This window comes from Coregonus clupeaformis, chromosome 24 (assembly GCF_020615455.1).
Source record: "Coregonus clupeaformis isolate EN_2021a chromosome 24, ASM2061545v1, whole genome shotgun sequence".
Classification (NCBI taxonomy): domain Eukaryota; kingdom Metazoa; phylum Chordata; class Actinopteri; order Salmoniformes; family Salmonidae; genus Coregonus; species Coregonus clupeaformis.
Genome location: NC_059215.1, coordinates 22,314,397 through 22,332,906, shown reverse-complemented (window position 1 = coordinate 22,332,906; position 18,510 = coordinate 22,314,397). Strand labels below are relative to the sequence as shown.

The window sequence follows — 18,510 nt, the reverse complement described above, 5'->3', positions numbered from 1 at the left end:
TGTGTTTGGGATCATTGTCATGCTGAAAGACCCAGCCACGTTTCATCTTCAATGCCCTTGCTGATGGAAGCAGGTTTTCACTCAAAATCTCACGATACATGGCCCCATTCATTCTTTCCTTTACATGGATCAGTCGTCCTGGTCCCTTTGCAGAAAAACTGCCCCAAAGCATGATGTTTCCACCCCCATGCTTCACAGTAGGTATGGTGTTCTTTGGATGCAACTCAGCATTCTTTGTCCTCCAAACACGACGTGTGGAGTTTTTACCAAAAAGTTCTATTTTGGTTTCATCTGACCATATGACATTCTCCCAATCCTCTTCTGGATCATCCAAATGCACTCTAGCAAACTTCAGACGGGCCTGGACATGTACTGGCTTAAGCAGGGGGACACGTCTGGCACTGCAGGATTTGAGTCCCTGGCGGCGTAGTGTGTTACTGATGGTAGGATTTGTTACTTTGGTCCCAGCTCTCTGCAGGTCATTCACTAGGTCCCCCCGTGTGGTTCTGGGATTTTTGCTCACCGTTCTTGTGATCATTTTGACCCCACGGGGTGAGATCTTGCGTGGAGCCCCAGATCGAGGGAGATTGTCAGTGGTCTTGTATGTCTTCCATTTCCTAATAATTGCTCCCACAGTTGATTTCTTCAAACCAAGCTGCTTACCTATTGCAGATTCAGTCTTCCCAGCCTGGTGCAGGTCTACAATTTTGTTTCTGGTGTCCTTTGACAGCTCTTTGGTCTTGGCCATAGTGGAGTTTGGAGTGTGACTGTTAGAGGTTGTGGACAGGTGTCTTTTATACTGATAACAAGTTCAAACAGGTGCCATTAATACAGGTAACGAGTGGAGGACAGAGGAGCCTCTTAAATAAGAAGTTACAGGTCTGTGAGAGCCAGAAATCTTGCTTGTTTGTAGGTGACCAAATACTTATTTTCCACCATAATTTGCAAATAAATTCATTAAAAATCCTACAATGTGATTTTCTGGATTTTTTTTCCTCAATTTGTCTGTCATAGTTGACGTGTACCTATGATGAAAATTACAGGCCTATCTCATCTTTTTAAGTGGGAGAAGTTGCACAATTGGTGGCTGACTAAATACTTTTTTTCCCCCACTGTACCAATTCTATTTTGTGTACAGTATATAACATTCTATGAATGAAACTTAAGGAATGCACTCGATATGTATAATACATGCAAAATATGCTGCATTTAGCTAAAATGAAAATTAACTATTCAAAATGGATAACTATGATTTGACGCTGTATCACTAATTTAAATATGATTGTAACAAATAAAGATTGTTTTGATTTCTTCACTACCCCAGTAACACCAAAAAGGAAAAAACACTAAACCAATAGATTTAATTTATTGAGTTCTTTTTTTACACAAATTCATAATGTACATATCAAACAGGGTAAAATCTTTCAAATGGCGTTTCACAATACACCCCTTATTACTAAATGCTATTTTTATTTTACTAAATTAAATTAATTTGTTATCAACACAATTTACAACATTATTTCATATACAGGGAGAGCAGTTTAAGTTGCATTAAGGATAAATCTGGAGACAAAAATAGGAGCTGACTTTTTATTTGCAACGCACCATAAATTATCATTATTTACACATTAACTTCCTGGGGATTTCCATTCAAAATCAACCCAAAAAACAAACAAAAATATGTATTCCCACCGACGTTCCCATGCCTTTGCCACGGCCAGAAAAACATCTCCCATTAATATAAAATGGATAAACCAGTTTGTTAAAAATCTCCCAGACTTTTAAAAGCTACATATTTAGTCTTCACAGGCACAACCTTGCCACACAACGTGGTTAAATCTTATATCACCCAAGACATCAAGGCAATATTCTGGACACAAACATTTCAACTTCCTATTCCCCAGAATATTTAAAGATATTACATTTTACCATGTCACAACGCCCTATAAAACTAGGGTCATAGTAGAGCCACATCCATGTACTTGTACCATTATAAATATAGGGGCCAATATTGTCCCGTGCAATATTTTATTGATTCACAGATAAATGCTAAGGAGCCTTGAACAGAAGAACTGTTCTATTTTGAAGCATGTGCAGTGCACCTTCTGGATCTGGCCATTGTCTGATCAGAGGTCGTAATTTCATCTGAAATAAAATTATTAATTTTCCTCAAAGACAGTGTTGGGATAGTCAGAAATAGTGGTGGGTCAATCAAAGGATGATGGGACCGATGCTGCTGATAACCCTGTCCCATATATATTATATGATGTTATTGAGGGTGAGTTTCCAGCGTTAATGCGTGGGGGGGCATTCTATGAGACGGGAGCAGTTTACTCTTGTGGATCAATACCCACCTCTAATAGGCTTCCAGTATTTTAGAGCAAGGTCTCTCCTTTCAACAGCACACACACACAAACACGCTTACACACACACACGCCGGTCTTCGAGAGGCTCCCTGGCTTAAACACTGACAAATTAAGACCACACTCATGTGTCTATCGATCTGTTGCTAGATCACTCCTGCCCAAAGCCCTCAGTCTCTTCAATCGCAAACATCAATTTCTCCTTCAGCTGCTCATAGCTTTTGTAAGGAGGGAGATCCAATCGATTGAAGCTAGAAAAGGGGGAAATAGAGGCAGGTTAGTTACCTGTTGAGTGAAGCCTTTACTCTGTTTTAACCTTGACTCTCTTCCATACAGTACTCACCAGGTGTGACTTCTGGGCAGCCAGTTCTCCTTTCCCACCTTCTCAACGCAGAACTTCTGCGGGCCATTGCTCCCTACAAAACCAAATATGTAAGTCACTAACTACTTACAGGTAAAAATGGCACAATGTTATGTTTCATTATCTTTTACCTCTGTAGATTGTATGTCATCCACCCATGAGGGGAAGGAATAGCCTCAAACTTACCCAATAGGTCAGCAAAGCCTCCAACAGGAAGGCGACAGGTGCCTGTGACGAACTGGAGGAGCCTCATCCGCTTCTCGTTGTCCATCTCTTTGATGAGCTGTAAGGGAAGTCCAGGAGGGTACAGTATGTTCAGGCATGTTCTTTAGTGTGTGATATGAATGTAATGATACTGAGGAGATGTGGCATCTGACTGTAGCACTGGTGAGGAGAGCTGTATAACACTGACCTGCCAGAACCAGAGGACCTGCTTGCTGCTGCGTGCGTAGTGTCTGTAGATGGTGTTCCTCTGCCAGTCTGTCAGGTCTATCTCCTGCATCCCACACAGCATCACCTGCAGGACGTGGACACGTCACAATTGGCTCAATGGAACACGCGTTGGAACAACAACTCATCTTTACATGAGTGAATATGGGGAACCTGGTGTAAATAATTAGGCCAAACTCTAAGACTCATACCTCCAGTTCTTTGGCATCAAAGTACTGCAGGTACTGCTGTGGGAGGACCTCGTTGAAGCCCTCAAAGAAGGCCTGGGTCTGCTCCTCCACACCTCTGGACAACCTCCACTCTGCTACAAGCCTGGGGGAGAAACACACAGACCATCAAGGCACCACACCATGAAAGTAGTGAACATGGGTCAGGAGGAGAGTAGGCAGCCATATGCTAAGACAGACCTAATATACTCCCCCTTGTTCTCCTCTGTGACCAGGACCTCGCCACCGTCCGGCTTGAGCTCATGAGTGGTGATTTCACCCAGAATCTCTTTGTCCACAGAGAAGTACATCTCCAGGCCACACTCCTCGATGTCATTCTCCCTGAAGTGCACAACAGATAACAAAGACAAGTATCAGCGACTTAACATGGAAAACAACAACTCTGTGATTAAGAAAAATGGGGCCATGAAGTTAAGTGTGCCACCAAAATATTGAACAGACATTAACATAATTTACAACCAAAGTTAATATCAGTACATTTTCCTCAGAAGACTCACTTAATCCAGATGAGAGAATTGTAGAATTCTGGGTCAATGGACTCTAGATCTTTCAGTGCCCATGGCTTGTTCAGCATGCGCTTGTAGAACGGCAGTGAGAAGCCTGTGTCAATGAACTTCCCGTGGAAAAGAGCCTGGGAAAATAGTTCAGGAGGCTAACATCTAAAAATGCACAACAACTGCATCAACAGATCTTTGCACTTGCAAACATATCACATTGCAGTAGAAAAAGTAGAACTTAACATAGTGACTAAAAATAGTTACCATGGCGATGAAGCGTCCAATGAACTTGAAGTATTTGAGGTGGTCAGGGTTGATGTATGAGGCAGGGTTGATCTGCAGGCAGTAGTTGTCCTTCCCAGCATACTCAAACAGGCAGTACATGGGGTTCAGCACCTCGTGAGACAGCAGGAAGAACCACTCCCTACAGAGGAATAAATTTATATTTCATAACACTCATCACAATACCTCTCTGCAAGCATCCAGCTAACACCATACTTTATAACTTGGTCAAATAACTGGTAGGCAACCACTTATCTAGGATATTTTACAAGGCAATTAAAATAGCTGAAACCTTGACCAGAGGATACAGAAGGTACCTTCATCACTACAATGACGTATTATTTATTGGGGTGCAATGACTGCACAAGAGCACTTGAAGAGAGTACATTAGAACTTTACCTTGCCACCCCACCATAATCGAGGCCTTCTTCCCCAGGGAATATGATCCATAGTCTCCTGCGGAGGTCCTGTGCATTGAAGCTCATTATCTACAACGGAGAGAGTCAAATTATTATGGACAACATGTCAGTGTCAACATGCTCATTTGGGAGGATGTTTACTAACTTGCTGGAACGAGTCCTCAAACAGGGTTTTGCGGGTGACAGTGATCTTTATGTGCTGAGGCATTGACAATTGCTGGACAAGAAGAGAGGAAATCATAAGTGATTTTGAAGCATATAAATTTTTTCAAACGTGCCAACAGAAATAGCGGGTCATCGTTTTCATTTCATTGGGTCACTGTATTGGAATTCATGTGGTTCTGTTGATCATAAAAACAATGTAAATGTTTAACCACTCAAACTCAGAAGGCATGACACCTACCTGGCACCAGAATCTGAAGTACTGGACTTTGGCTTTAAAGTCTCGGACGTAAGTAATCTGGGGCCCATTTTCACTGTTGTAGAGAGAGACAAGGATAAAGGCACACATTCAGTCACGCATCATGACCCAAACACTGAATCAGCCTTCTGTCAGATTACCTGGCTTTTACTATAGTTTATTAGAACTATACAATAATGTCAAACCATAGACCCCAGACAGTCAGACAATGGTATGTGTTCACTACTCTCTGCAGACTAAACAAATGGCTAGATAATGACAATTATTTCAGCCAAAACATGCTACAGGTGAGCAGACAAACAACTAGAGGGGAAATATCAATAACCACACAGTCCTGTAAAAGAAACCAAACAGGTAATTCCTGTTAGTTGGGGAATAGAGCAAAGCAAAGTCCCTGCTGCACAGAGAGCAGTCATGTTGACAGTACACCATCTTCCCTCAGGTGTGGCTCATTAGAATACTAAAAGATGGACAGTATCTGTTCAGCCCATTTTAGTCATCCTTATTTGACGTTTTTGGTACAGAAAGAAAGCGTTGTTATTAGTAGCAACACTTCCATCACCAGTCTGTTTTAGGTCAATACTAGTCTCTGAAACAGAACAGTGTTTGTTAAATACAGCCAATTTTGGTCTAAAATATGGCCTCAAGAAAAATTGTTTAGTCAGAGTGGTAGCCCAATGCTTTGAGATTAAGTGAATGTAATCTTGTGACATACAGTGAGGATTTTCCAGTGCGAGGGTCGATGTATGTAGTGGCTCTCCTGTTGTGGTCCACAAAGTATGGGATGCCGTCGACAGTGAACCTCATCTCCCAGCCCTCTGGAAGAGGCTTTTCATTCAGCAACCTGAGAGAGGGAGTGTAATCACAATACACTAGGACCAACAGTCGGACACAGATCTGAACAATGTCTGAATTAACACTTCAGTTCCAGCGCATTGGCATGTGGAGAGTACTAAACCCAGGGGCTGAGCTACTCTTGTCTTGTTCTAGGTGTGCCAGGATAGCTCCCACTTTGGGGTTAAAAGTAGATGTTAGGATAAATATCTGTACTAAGAGTACAGATGAACTTCTCACCCCTGAGTGCGAGGGTCCTCCCACTGTGTAGTCCGTGTGGTGTGTTGGACAAAGTACACTCTCCCGTTGCTGTCAGTTCTTTTCTCTGAGAACATAAATCAATTCATTAAAAATTCTAGAAAACATTCAATTAATCTGTGCGATGTGAGGTAACGAGTGAGATCTTACCCCATCCATGTGGCAGCGGGCCCAGGGGATCAAACTGCTTATTCTCAGTGGCTGGAACCTGGTCCTGGAGCTTCAGTGCACAAGAGAAGACAAACAGAATAATATATTAACAAAGTAAAAAAAGTCAACTGTCAACTGATAAAGATTGGTGAAATATCACCAACTGAAAAAGGACAGACTGTTTACAGCACAATATGTAAAGAATTAAGAGAAGCAGACAATCTTAAGAGAGAATCTGATAAGGCTGACACACAAACACTAATAGATCATCTGGACACTACACCAAGGCCCAATTAATTACATTTCATAGTTAAAATATTATCTTCCTATAACGGCTCTGTCTGGCTTGCCAGCTAGCTCAATTAGCTAAATAAAGCCAGGGGTGAGGTAGTGTCCCTCTTTAGTTTCTTTGTTCCTAATAAACTTCTTGTAAATTACCCAATCCATTTGATGGCATTATCATTTCACACAGTGCAAATAGCAGCTGGCCTCATTTATTTAAAATCTTCATCTGTTGAGTGTTTCACAACTGTTCAGTACCAAGCAGTACTGTTATTGAAGGAGTTGAGCACTTGATTTGACCAGTCATAGAGTTCCTACTTACCCCACTCACCCCAAATATGAAGCGCTGGTTGAACTGCTGCATGGCACCCTGTAGCTGGTTGCGTTGGTGCTGCCACTGTTCATAGTTCCGCACTGTCTCCATGGTGGGCCGTTGCCAGGTGGTAGTTCTGGTGATGTGGTCTACAAAGTAGACCCTGCCCATGGGGTCCACTCGCCGCTCCCACCTACACACAGAGCAAAGAGGAACAGGGGAGACGCATTTAGCATCCTCTAGTAAGAAAGACACTATTCTCCGCTTGTCTTGTGAACTGGAGTGTTAATATGGGTGTAGGAAAAATGAATTTTAATACTGTATGTAGAATGTATATTGTAGTTTGAGTGTCACTTGAGTATGAAGACAGGATATGTGAGGGGAGTTACCCAGAAGGTAGAGGCTCAGGCTGCTCCCACGCTGTCCTCTTTTCCACATGATCTACAAAATACAGCCTTCCGTTCTGATCCACCCTCTGCTCCCATCTTTACAGGAACATGCGATTTAAAGAAAATGTAAACATTTAAAACAGTCAGCCAGCTACAAAAGCAAAAAGCCAAGTCACGTCAGGTAGTGTAGAGTTGAAGTATAAAAGTGATGAGACTAAGTAACCCTAGAGCAATAATAACATGTAATTGCAGTTGGTAAGCAGTCACGGCAACAGATATATTTCAAACAACAGCTCTCTTGCTCACATTTTCAGTTTTTTAACAGATCATAAGTCAGATTATGAACCTGAGGGTGGAGTTGTATTGACACCACTAACTGACCGATTGAGTGTTTCTGCCAGACTGATCAACATGGATGGCTTGACCCTTACCCAGGAGGCAGTGGGCCTGCAGCAACAGTGGGGACTCTGGGGGGGCCTGGGGCAACACTGGCTGCTTGTCTGGCTGCTATTGCTTGGCTCTGGTCGTGTGTAGGGGGTGGGGCATTGGGGTCTGTGGCTGGTCCTGCAGGTGCAGGCATACGGACTGGGGTCTCTGAGCTGGGGCCATCGCTTCCTTCAGTTGGTATAGAACCATTAGAGGATGCTGCCATGAACCAGTGAATGAGAAAATAAGATTGAGTGTGTTTGAGAAAATGACACTAGATGGTTTTCGACCACATTAATTGACAAACGCTTAATTGTGGACATACAAAACGAAGCATAAAGCAAAATACCATGCCATAAAATCCCCAGGAGCATTAGTGTTGGTTTAAGATGGGTTAAGAGGTTGACCCACTCACCTGGAGAAGAGGTTGGTCTGCGCGGGGTGGGTGGTGGGGGTCGGGAGGGCCTGGGGGGCCGTAGAGGATTCCCCCTGGAGCCCCCTGCTGACAGAGCAGGAGACCCTTTGCAAGACCCTGTGCCGTTCACTGCGACCGCACGCTCATTTGGGGAAGCTCTGTGCTCCAAACCATCCACAGAAGGAGAGCCGTCTCTACTCCGCCTGCCACAAGATCACCTATTAACTCTGCCCATAAGCAAGACCATCATTACCACAGTAACCATGAATAATAAGCTTACCTCACATCATGATCCCCGTTGTGTTGCGATTCCCCATTTGATGTACCTGAGATCAGAAAGACAAACCCAGAGTTGTGAACTGAACATACTGAGGGGAAGCTGGAGATTATTTTCTGGGAAGGATGGGAAAACCATAACTCTCTCCCTACAAATCAATACAGATAACAGTGCGGATAACATTGCACAGAGCAGACTCACTTTGGCTGTTGGCCTTGGCAGCAGAGGCAAACATCTCGGGGTCGACTTGCATGCCGTCCAGACAGACAGACAGGTCCCCCACCACATCTGTCTGGTCTTTGTCTGCACTCAGATGCAGGGTCTGCACCACCTCAGAGACTGAAGGGAAAACATCATGGAACAAAAGCATTGGTTATTAGTGATGGGGGAAATAATCTATATAGTTACATATCGGGATATTATTTTTGACGATATATCGTGTTGACAATATTTTTGCACTAGTTGGCTGTATCTGCACCAAAACTCTAGTATTTTTCCTTCATAGCTTGTTCTACATCTTTTTAAAATAGGGAGTCAATTTGTTTTCAGCACTTTTATTTCCATGACTGATCAAAACTCGTTCTCATGCCTCTCGTCCCTCTGCAGCAGACATATGGTGAGCAATATGTTTAGAATATCAAATCGCAATAAAATCACAGTATCCAACCCAATACATATAGAATCGTGAGAATCCCAATACATATCATATCAGCACCTAAGTATCACGATAATATCGTATTGTGAGGTCTCTGGCAATTCCCAGCACTATTGGTTATGTAATAAAAAGCCTCCTTCCACTCAGCTCCTCGTCTGTCAAAAGCCTTTATCAGCACTTTGAATCATCCTTGTCTGCCACTTTGCACCAGGATGATAACCTTGAGTTTGGGACACGAGAGGGACAGTAAAGAACTGCTTGGACAGTATACCAGATAGGCTATGACCAATAATTATGTCTGTTGTCACCTTATCAAATATACCTTCAACAAACTAGTGGAAAAAAGTAATGGAGAGAGAATTCCCATAAGAAGAATGGGGCGGCAGGTAGCTTAGTGGTTAAGAGCGTTGTGCCAGTAACCGAAAGGTCGCTGGTTCTAATCCCCGAGGCCGACTAGGTGAAAAATCTGTCGATGTGCACTTAACCCTAATTGCTGCTGTATGTCGCTCTGGATAAGAGCGTCTGCTAAATTACTAAAATGTAAAATGTAAGGAGAGTCAAACAAATGTACAGCCATAAGAAACAGAGTAATTATCCTACTCCAAAACTAAGTTATCATTGTTTACTGCTTTGTCAAAATAGGAGACTGGTGTGATATTTTCAATCTGGTTTGCCTTAAATGCATTTAGAAAATTGTCAGGGGACTGAATGAACTCTTTAAAACGGGGAAGTAATCTCATCTGCCTCTGATCTGTGACATCACACAGTCAAAGCAGAGGGAGGTGTTTGTGGCTGTGTTATGTAAGTGTGAGAGCACAGACACAGTACAGGCCTTTATCACACAGCCAAGCAAGGTATGAATAACATGATACAAGGAAGGCACTCACTATTCATGTCGTTGGATTTGAGTGTTTCGCTGACCTCCAGAGTTGCCATGCCTAACAATACGTCCGACTTCAAGGTCTGGTGACTCCATACCCGGAAGATGAGCTTGCTAAAAGGAGTGACAATTCTATTGCAGCGGTAAAAGAAAAACAAACAATGAAGATGACATTGGTTAATTCACTGGGAATATAGCATACATTTTATGTGAGAGTTTATCAGACATGAAATAGTCAAAGATAATTATTTTCATATATCTAAAGAGAGAGAGACAAATAGAAGCAAGTGTCCATGCCCACTATAACAGCTGCCTACTTAAACCCTGAATGTTTGCAGGAAAAGACAGTTGTGTAAGCGCATCAGCTTACTACACCATAGTATAACTGCTCCGAATACTCCACACCAAGACATACTGAAATTGGAGAGGGACTCTAAATTAAGAAGGGACTGCAGAGTAAGACTCCAGAGCTATATAAAGAAGGGATTGATTGTGTGGATGTGTTGGCACTTGGCACTACTAAATCATGAGTGGATCCTCAGTCAACCCTGTACACTTGCCACTTTTGAGAGAATTTGTACTTGTTAAATTAAGATGCGGCTGTTCCTTGCTCTCAACGCTGACTGTCAACAATAACACGATGACAACTTACACTGTGAGCGGCTGCTTCCATTTGGGACTGTGGGTGTTGTTGCATTTTTCTGTCTTTTTGGACTGGCCATCAACTGCAACTTCAACATATGGACTGGGGCCAAACCAGTTCTTCTTGTTCTCTCTCAGTTTTGCTGATAGCACTGAGGGGATGAAGAGTGTCGTCAATTAGGGCAGAGCTAGAAGGAAGACTGTCTGTTAGAAGTTAGTTTGAGAGCAGCTCAGTTCGTAGAGCATGGTGTTTGCAACGCCAGGGTAGTGGGTTCGATTTCACCACCCATACATAAAAATTTATGCACGCATGACTAAGTTGCTTTGGATAAAGCATCTGCCAAATCGCATACAGTGGCTTGCGAAAGTATTCACCCACCTTGGCATTTTTCCTATTTTGTTGCCTTACAACCTGGAATTTAAATGGATTTTGGGGGGGTTTGTATCATTTGATTTACACAACATATCTACCACTTTGAAGATGCAAAATATATTTTCTTGTGAAACAAACAAGAAATAAGACAAAAACACAGAAAACTTGAGTGTGCATAACTATTCACCCCCCCAAAGTCAATACTTTGTAGAGCCACCTTTCGCAGCAATTACAGCTGCAAGTCTCTTGGGGTATGTCTCTATAAGCTTGGCACATCTAGCCACTGGGATTTTTGCCCATTCTTCAAGGCAAAACTGCTCCAGCTCCTTCAAGTTGGATGGGTTCCGCTGGTGTACAGCAATCTTTAAGTCATACCACAGATTCTCAATTGGATTGAGGTCTGGGCTTTGACTAGGCCATGCCAAGACATTTAAATGTTTCCCCTTAAACCATGAGTGTTGCTTTAGCAGTATGCTTAGGGTCATTGTCCTGCTGGAAGGTAAACCTCTGTCCCAGTCTCAAATCTCTGGAAGACTGAAACAGGTTTCCCCTCAAGAATTTCCCTGTATTTAGCGCCATCCATCATTCCTTCAATTCTGACCAGTTTCCCAGTCCCTGCCGATGAAAAACATCCCCACAGCATGATGCTGCCACCACGCTTCACTGTGGGGGTGGTGTTCTCGGGGTGATGAGAGGTGTTGGGTTTGCGCCAGACATAGCTTTTTCCTTGATGGCCAAAAAGCTCAATTTTAGTCTCATCTGACCAGACTACCTTCTTCCATATGTTTGGGGAGTCTCCCACATGCCTTTTGGCAAACACCAAACCTGTTTGCTTATTTTTTTCTTAAAGCAATGGCTTTCTGGCCACTCTTCCGTAAAGCCCAGCTCTGTGGATTGTACGGCTTAAAGTGGTCCTATGGACAGATACTCCAATCTCCGCTGTGGAGCTTTGCAGCTCCTTCAGGGTTGTCTTTGGTGTCTTTGTTGCCTCTCTGATTAATGCCCTCCTTGCCTGGTCCGTGAGTTTTGGTGGGCGGCCCTCTCTTGGCAGGTTTGTTGTGGTGCCATATTCTTTCAATTTTTTAATAATGGGTTTAATGGTGCTCCGTGGGATGTTCAAAGTTTCTGATATTTCTTTATAACCAAACCCTGATCTGTACTTCTCCACAACTTTGTCCCTGACCTGTTTGGAGAGCTCCTTGGTCTTCATGGTGCCGCTTACTTGGTGGTGCCCCTTGCTTAGTGGTGTTGCAGACTCTGGGGCCTTTCAGAACAGGTGTATATATATACTGAGATCATGTGACAGATCATGTGACACTTAGATTGCACACAGGTGGACTTTATTTAACTAATTATGTGACTTCTGAAGGTAATTGGTTGCACCAGATCTTATTTAGGAGCTTCATAGCAAAGGGGGTGAATACATACGCACGCACCACTTTTCCGTTATTTATATTTTATAATTTTTTGAAACTAGTTATTTTTTTCATTTCACTTCACCAATTTTGACTATTTTGTGTATGTCCATCACATGAAATCCAAATAAAAATCTATATAAATTACAGGTTGTAATGCAACAAAATAGGAAAAACGCCAAGGGGGATGAATACTTTTGCAAGGCACTGTATATTATAATATTATAGAGCACTTCGGGTCAATTCTGTTTTATGAGTGTGGACAAAATAAACATTGCCCACACCCTGAGAAACAGAGTTTCCTATGTTTGGTATGGACTAAGCCCTTCAACACCCAAAATAAATGACAAGGATCAGGATTAAGAACCTACCCATAACTTGCAGTTGTGCCTTCATGGGGTAGCCATTCCCAGGGCCTGGTTTAGCAACGCTGGAGGCCATGACATAGGGCTGGAATGGCTACCTGCAACAAACACCACACCGTACTCAGTCAACCACTCAATGGCCCAAAGCACATTCCATGCAATGCAAGTTACAGACTTTCTATCCTCTGTCTAGGCATGACATTTGGGTTCACTGGATTGTGAGAGATGCTTTACGATATTAGACAGTGACCTTACCTAAATGTAATGGAACAACATAAAATATCATGGTCAGCATTCTGTTAGTCACACTTTAACCACCCAGCAACTAATACATTGACCTATTTTGAATGGTAATGAAATGATATTGCTATTAGTTAAATGGGCAAGAAAGGTTATGCTGGTACCTACCATTCTCTGACTAGGCAAGTCTTCTCTATAAGTACGTGGAAGTGTGGGTGTGAAACTTACTGAGCTCAGATGTATAGTAGTAAGATTTCTAAGAGAGTCATTTGGGCAGTAACAGAGTGACACAGATTCTGATTTTCACTTTAAAATGCATGTCAAACAAAAACCAATGACTGCAAAGTTAAAGAAACCATACAACTCTATGCACAATAACTACTTTGAAGAACAGTGCAGATGCTAAGTTTGATAACTGAATGACGGTTTGTGTCATCATTCTGTTACCGAACTTGGCATCTGCACTGTTCTTAAAGTGAATGTGGTTTTGTAAAATTCTCAGTGGAAATTGTTTAGGTAGACCTTGTGCATAGTATGGTTTGTCTAACTTTGCAATCATTGGTTTGTTTGAAATTCATTTCAAAGTGAAAAATCTGAGTCTCAGTGTCAATGTTACCGTGGAATTGCCCATTTACAAATACTTGTTCTCTGGAAAAAGCCACGAGTGTGATGCAACCCAACAATTAACTTTCTAGGGAAAATCAAACTGGTGAAAGTAGCATCAGGAATCATAGCCTAGTTCTTTTGGAACATCTCATTCTAAAATCATGAGCATTAATATGGAGTTTGTGTCCCCTTTGCTGCTATAACAGCCTCCACTCTTCTGGGAAGGCTTTCCACTAGATGTTGGAACATTGCTGCGGGGACTTGCTTCCATTCAGCCACAAGAGCATTAGTGAGGTTTGGCACTGATGTTGGGGCGATTAGGCCTGGTTCCAATTCATCCCAAAGATGTTCGATGGGGTTGAGGTCAGGGCTCTGTGCAGGCCATTCAAGTTCTTCCACACCAATCTCAACAAACCATTTCTGTATGGACCTCGCTTTGTGCACGAGGGCATTGTCATGCTGAAACAGGAAAGGGCCTTCCCCAAACTGTTGCCACAATGTTGGAAGCACAGAATCGTCTAGAATGTCATTGTATGCTGTAGCGTTAAGATTTCCCTTACTGTAAGGGGCCTAGCCCAAACCATTAAAAACAGCCCCAGACCATTATTCCTCCTCCACCAAACCTTACAGTTGGTACTATGCATTTGGGCAGGTAGCGTTCTCCTGGCATCCGCCAAACCCAGATGTGTCCGTCGGACTGCCCGATGGTGAAGCGTGATTCATCACTCCAGAGAACGCGTTTCCACTGCTCCAGAATCCAATAGCGGCGAGCTTTACATCACTCCAGCCGACGCTTGGCATTGCGCATGGTGATCTTCGGCTTGTGTGCTGCTGCTCGGCCATGGAAACCCATTTCATAAAGCTCCTGACACAACAGTTATTGTGCTGATGTTGCTTCCATAGGCAGTTTGGAACTCAGTAGTGAGTGTTGCAACCGAGGACATACGATTTTTAAGTGCCATGCGCTTCAGCGGTCCCGTTCTGTGAGCTTGTGTGGCCTACCACTTCGCGGCTGAGCCGTTGTTGCACCTAGACATTTCCACTTCACAATAACAGCCCTTACAGTTGATCGGGCAGCTGTAGCAGGGCAGAAATTTGACAAACTGAAAGGTGGCATCCTATGACAGTGCCACGTTGAAAGTCACTGAGCTTTTCAGTAAGGCCATTCTACTGCCAATGTTTTTTCTATGGAGATTGCATGGCTGTGTGCTCGATTTTATACACCTGTCAGCAACGGGTGTGGCTGAAATAGCAGAATCCACTCATTTGAAGGGGTGCCCACATACTTTTGTATATATAGTGTATGTTCCTCGCCTATCTCCCCTGTGCAAATGAGAGAAAAAGCTCTGGATAAACTTTAACTTTGGCTGTACCCGGAGTTAATAACTAACCACTGCTGATCCTGGGCCTACAGTGAGTGACTGCGTTGTGAGCCAGCTAAATAACTCACTAGTCAGGAACTCATCAGCTAAGACCAGGATCAAAGATTCACCATCATCCAATGAATACCTGCCTCACCTAAATGTTAGATAACGCATAAACAAATAAAAAGTGGAAACACAGCCTAGGCTATTAAAATTTGATTTTAGAGGTTGTTGTGAATTTTGGAATGCCTGTAGGCCTACACCATAGGATAGGCCTATTTGTAATGTTCCAACTTGGTCCTGCTTCAGGGCTAGAAGTAGGCTAGCTGATGGCAGTGATGTAGTCAAGTCACTAAACCGAGTCCAAGTCGAGTATCAAGTCCCTAGTGTTAGAGTCCGAGTCCAAGTCAGTCCTTTATACTTCACAAGTCCCTTGTTAGTGCTAAAAGCTTCGGTCCAATCATTTTTGTATCTAAATTCTGTTGCATTGTTGCACATTGTATGGCTAACTAGATAACATTTGCTGTTGTAGCTGATATATTGAATTATGCTAAATAGATTTTCTGACAAAGTCTTCTAAACTACCATGGCTAGTTGCAGGGGGAAAGTTGGAATTGAGAAAATAGTCCTTTATTAAATTAAATCATTTTTGCTCCATGAAATAATCCGACAATGTATATACCGCCATCTAATCTTGTTGGATTACTTCATGGAGCAAAATTGTATTTAATTTAATAACTGAAAATAAATAAATTCCAACTTTCCCCCTGAAACTAGCCATGGGAGTTTAGAAGACACCGGGGACGTCCAAATCGAGAACGAATAAAGTATCGCCAAGGTTAGTCGAAAATATCCTGATTAAAGGCTAAATAGCAGCTTAAGCAATTGTACAGAACCTCAGACAAGCTTTAGCTCTGCCGCTGAGGTTTGTGTTTACAAGGCTAGGCTAGTAGGCTACTACTACATTTCCACATAAACTACTGTTTAGGTTAAGTTATGTCTATGGGTTTAGCTAACAAAACACTACCAAGTTAATAGTTAACATAGGAACTGACATATCAACTATACTGAACAAAAATATAAATGCAACATGTAAAGTGTTGGTCCCATGTTTCATGGGCTGAAATAAAAGATCCCAGAAATGTTCCATATGCAGAAAAGGCTTATTTCTCTAAAATTTTGTGCAGAAATTTCTTTGCATCCCTTTTAGTGAGCATTTTACCTTTGCCAAGATAATCCATCCACCTGACAGGTGTGGCATATCAAGAAGCTGATTAAACAGCATGATCATTACAAAGGTCCACAATAAAAGGCCACTAAAATGTGCAGTTGTCTCACACAACACAACGCCACAGATGTCTCAAGTTTTGAGGGCGTGTGCAATTGGCATGTTGACTGCAGGAATGTCCACCAGAGCTGTTGCCAGAGAATTTAATGTTAATTTCTCTACCATAAGCCGCCTCCAACGTCGTTGTAGAGAATTTGGCAGTGAAACCACGCCAGCCCAGGACCTCCACATCCGGCTTCTTCACCTGTGGGATCGTCTGACACCAGCCAGCTGATGAAACTGAAGAGTATTTCAGTCTGTAATAAAGCCCTTTTGTGGGGAAAAACTCATTCTGATTGGCTGGGCTTGGCTCCCAAGTGGCTGCTCCCCTGCCCAGTCATGCAAAATCCATAGATTAGGGCCCAATTAATGTATTTCAATTGACTGATTTCCTTATATAAACTGTAACTCAGTAAAATCGTTGTAATTGTTGCGTTTATATTTTTGTTCAGTATAATACACACAGACATGTATAACTTTAAAAAAAACATGGATTGTTTGAGTGCAACATTCAAGGAAGAGCTTTGTTTCTTTAAGAATACAAATGATAAATACCCTACAACTGCCTTACCCATCATAACCCACAATACATTGTGTTAATACTATTGTAATTATTCTGCACTATAGCCTATTTATTGCCTTACCTCCATAACTTGCTACATTTGCACACACTGTATATATATTTTCTGTTGTATTTTTGACTTTATGTTTTTTTACCCCATATGTAACTCTGTGTTGTTTTTATTGCACTGCTTTGCTTTATCTTGGCCAGGTCGCAGTTGTAAATGAGAACCTGTTCTCAACTGGTTTACCTGGTTAAATAAAGGTGAAATAAAAAAATAAAAAAATAAAAAAGGTTAGCTACATTTACCCAGCCCCACCCCTCAGTTCAAAGAAAGTGGCACGATCAGGTTGTTGAAATGACAGTATGTTTTATGAACACGTGACTGGATAAAAGCAAGAGAACCCCAACGTCATTTTACTCAATAACAATATGACTGGAGAAAATAAACATAGTTAATTATTACTGCATTTTGTTTGCCATCGCTAGGATTTGATGTTAACCATCACCAGTCGCATATGACATTGGCAAAAGGATACGCTTAGATATCTCCGACATGTTTGACAACGAAGAAGGCTAACGCGTTTAGCCTAGTTAGCTAAGTCGCGAAATTAGCTCTGTAGTCTCAAAACGAGTGAAATTACAACCTTGAAATGTTACGTTCTACTCCGTGATGCAGAGATTGGATGCAATAAAATGTTTGAAGCCGTGTTGTTGTTTACGTGTTAAATATCAGCTGGCAACTTATGAATATACAGTCTATGAATGGGCTACTGGCAACTGCTCGTGATAACACAAGAGCACAACAGGCTTAAAAAAAACAAGCTGGCTGGCAGGTTAGCTAGCCCGTGTCATGGCTGGCTAGCCCAGTGTGGAGGCAAAATATTGCGGTTGAGGACTTTCCACCTCGGATGTTTCGCTTACCCGAATCCAAGGGCAGAAGAAGTTCAAGACGTGACAGGCAACTTTCCCCAATATCCCGGTCTGTTTTGGTTCTTTTGCGGCTTCACTTCAAGAAATAAACTTCCACCATCTTCGTAATCGTCTCACTTGACCGAAACAAGGTGGTGCGCACGCATACTACTTCTGTGGGGTTAACCGGCGTTTGGCATCCAACTTTATGGTGCATTACCGCCACCTATTGTATTGGAGTGTGGGCCAGGGACAGGGAGGAACTACAACCTACCTGCCAGCCCCGTTTCTCTTAAAAATATAGAAAATGTTTGAGACTGTATCTAACAATGTTCTACTCTCAGTATGCATTTTAAACTCAATTCCTGTATCCCCTTCTCCCTCGTATTTGATCTCAGTCTCTCTCTTTCCCCATCATACTGCTCACACTGTATCAGCACATGTTCCACTGTCTGTTTCCTGGCAATAATCACACCTTCCTGTTGGATGGTTTCCTATCACATTTAATGACTTATTCAATAGGTGGTGTCCCACCTTTAGCCTTGTAAAGATGACCTCCTCACTTCTGTCTCTTCCTACCCTCCTCCCTGACTTTACTCTGTATATAAGCCTGCCCTTAGTCTCGCTGTTCCACTGCTCCTGCCATCTCTGCACTGTCCATATCATTCCCTTAGCCTCTGCCTTGCTCATTGGCACCTCCACATCCACATCCTCTGTCCTAAGGGCCTGTATAGCTAGCACATCTACTTCCTCATTCCCTTTCACCCCCACATGGGCTAGGACCCAAGCAAAATGTATCTGGACA

At 42.5% G+C, this 18,510-nt stretch overlaps 1 protein-coding gene across 3 annotated transcripts; it reads right to left on the bottom strand.

Annotated features, from left to right (window-relative positions):
- Positions 1-1,347: 1,347 nt before the first annotated feature.
- LOC121538457 (E3 ubiquitin-protein ligase Itchy) lies at positions 1,348-17,858 on the bottom strand. 3 transcript variants are annotated; one of them, XM_041846483.2, is made up of 24 exons: positions 17,718-17,858; positions 12,701-12,792; positions 10,552-10,693; positions 9,907-10,031; positions 8,566-8,703; positions 8,368-8,413; positions 8,088-8,290; positions 7,678-7,891; positions 7,247-7,342; positions 6,867-7,050; positions 6,263-6,332; positions 6,095-6,179; positions 5,736-5,864; positions 5,003-5,075; positions 4,745-4,816; positions 4,580-4,668; positions 4,163-4,322; positions 3,899-4,032; positions 3,582-3,722; positions 3,366-3,486; positions 3,137-3,241; positions 2,911-3,007; positions 2,707-2,779; positions 1,348-2,614 (listed from the first exon to the last, which is right to left on the bottom strand). In XM_041846483.2, exons 2-24 carry the CDS (start codon positions 12,768-12,770, stop codon positions 2,515-2,517), a joined length of 2,667 nt encoding a protein of 888 aa, XP_041702417.1. In that variant the 5' UTR covers positions 12,771-12,792; positions 17,718-17,858; the 3' UTR covers positions 1,348-2,514. The 3 variants fall into 3 exon arrangements, with proteins under 3 accessions (XP_041702417.1, XP_041702418.1, XP_041702419.1); XM_041846484.2 differs by having other exon boundaries at positions 6,876-7,050; XM_041846485.2 differs by lacking the exon at positions 12,701-12,792.
- Positions 17,859-18,510: the final 652 nt, after the last annotated feature.

Bases quoted from the DNA above. Each gene is read 5' to 3' on its own strand.
- LOC121538457 (XM_041846483.2), bottom strand. From the start codon at position 12,770: ATGGCCTCCAGCGTTGCTAAACCAGGCCCTGGGAATGGCTACCCCATG. The intron at 6,333-6,866 runs GTAAGTAGGAAC...TGTGCACTGAAG, and splicing joins TCATATTTGGGGTGAGTGGG to CTCCAGGACCAGGTTCCAGC. The intron at 2,615-2,706 runs GTGAGTACTGTA...CCCCTTTTCTAG, and splicing joins CTGCCCAGAAGTCACACCTG to CTTCAATCGATTGGATCTCC.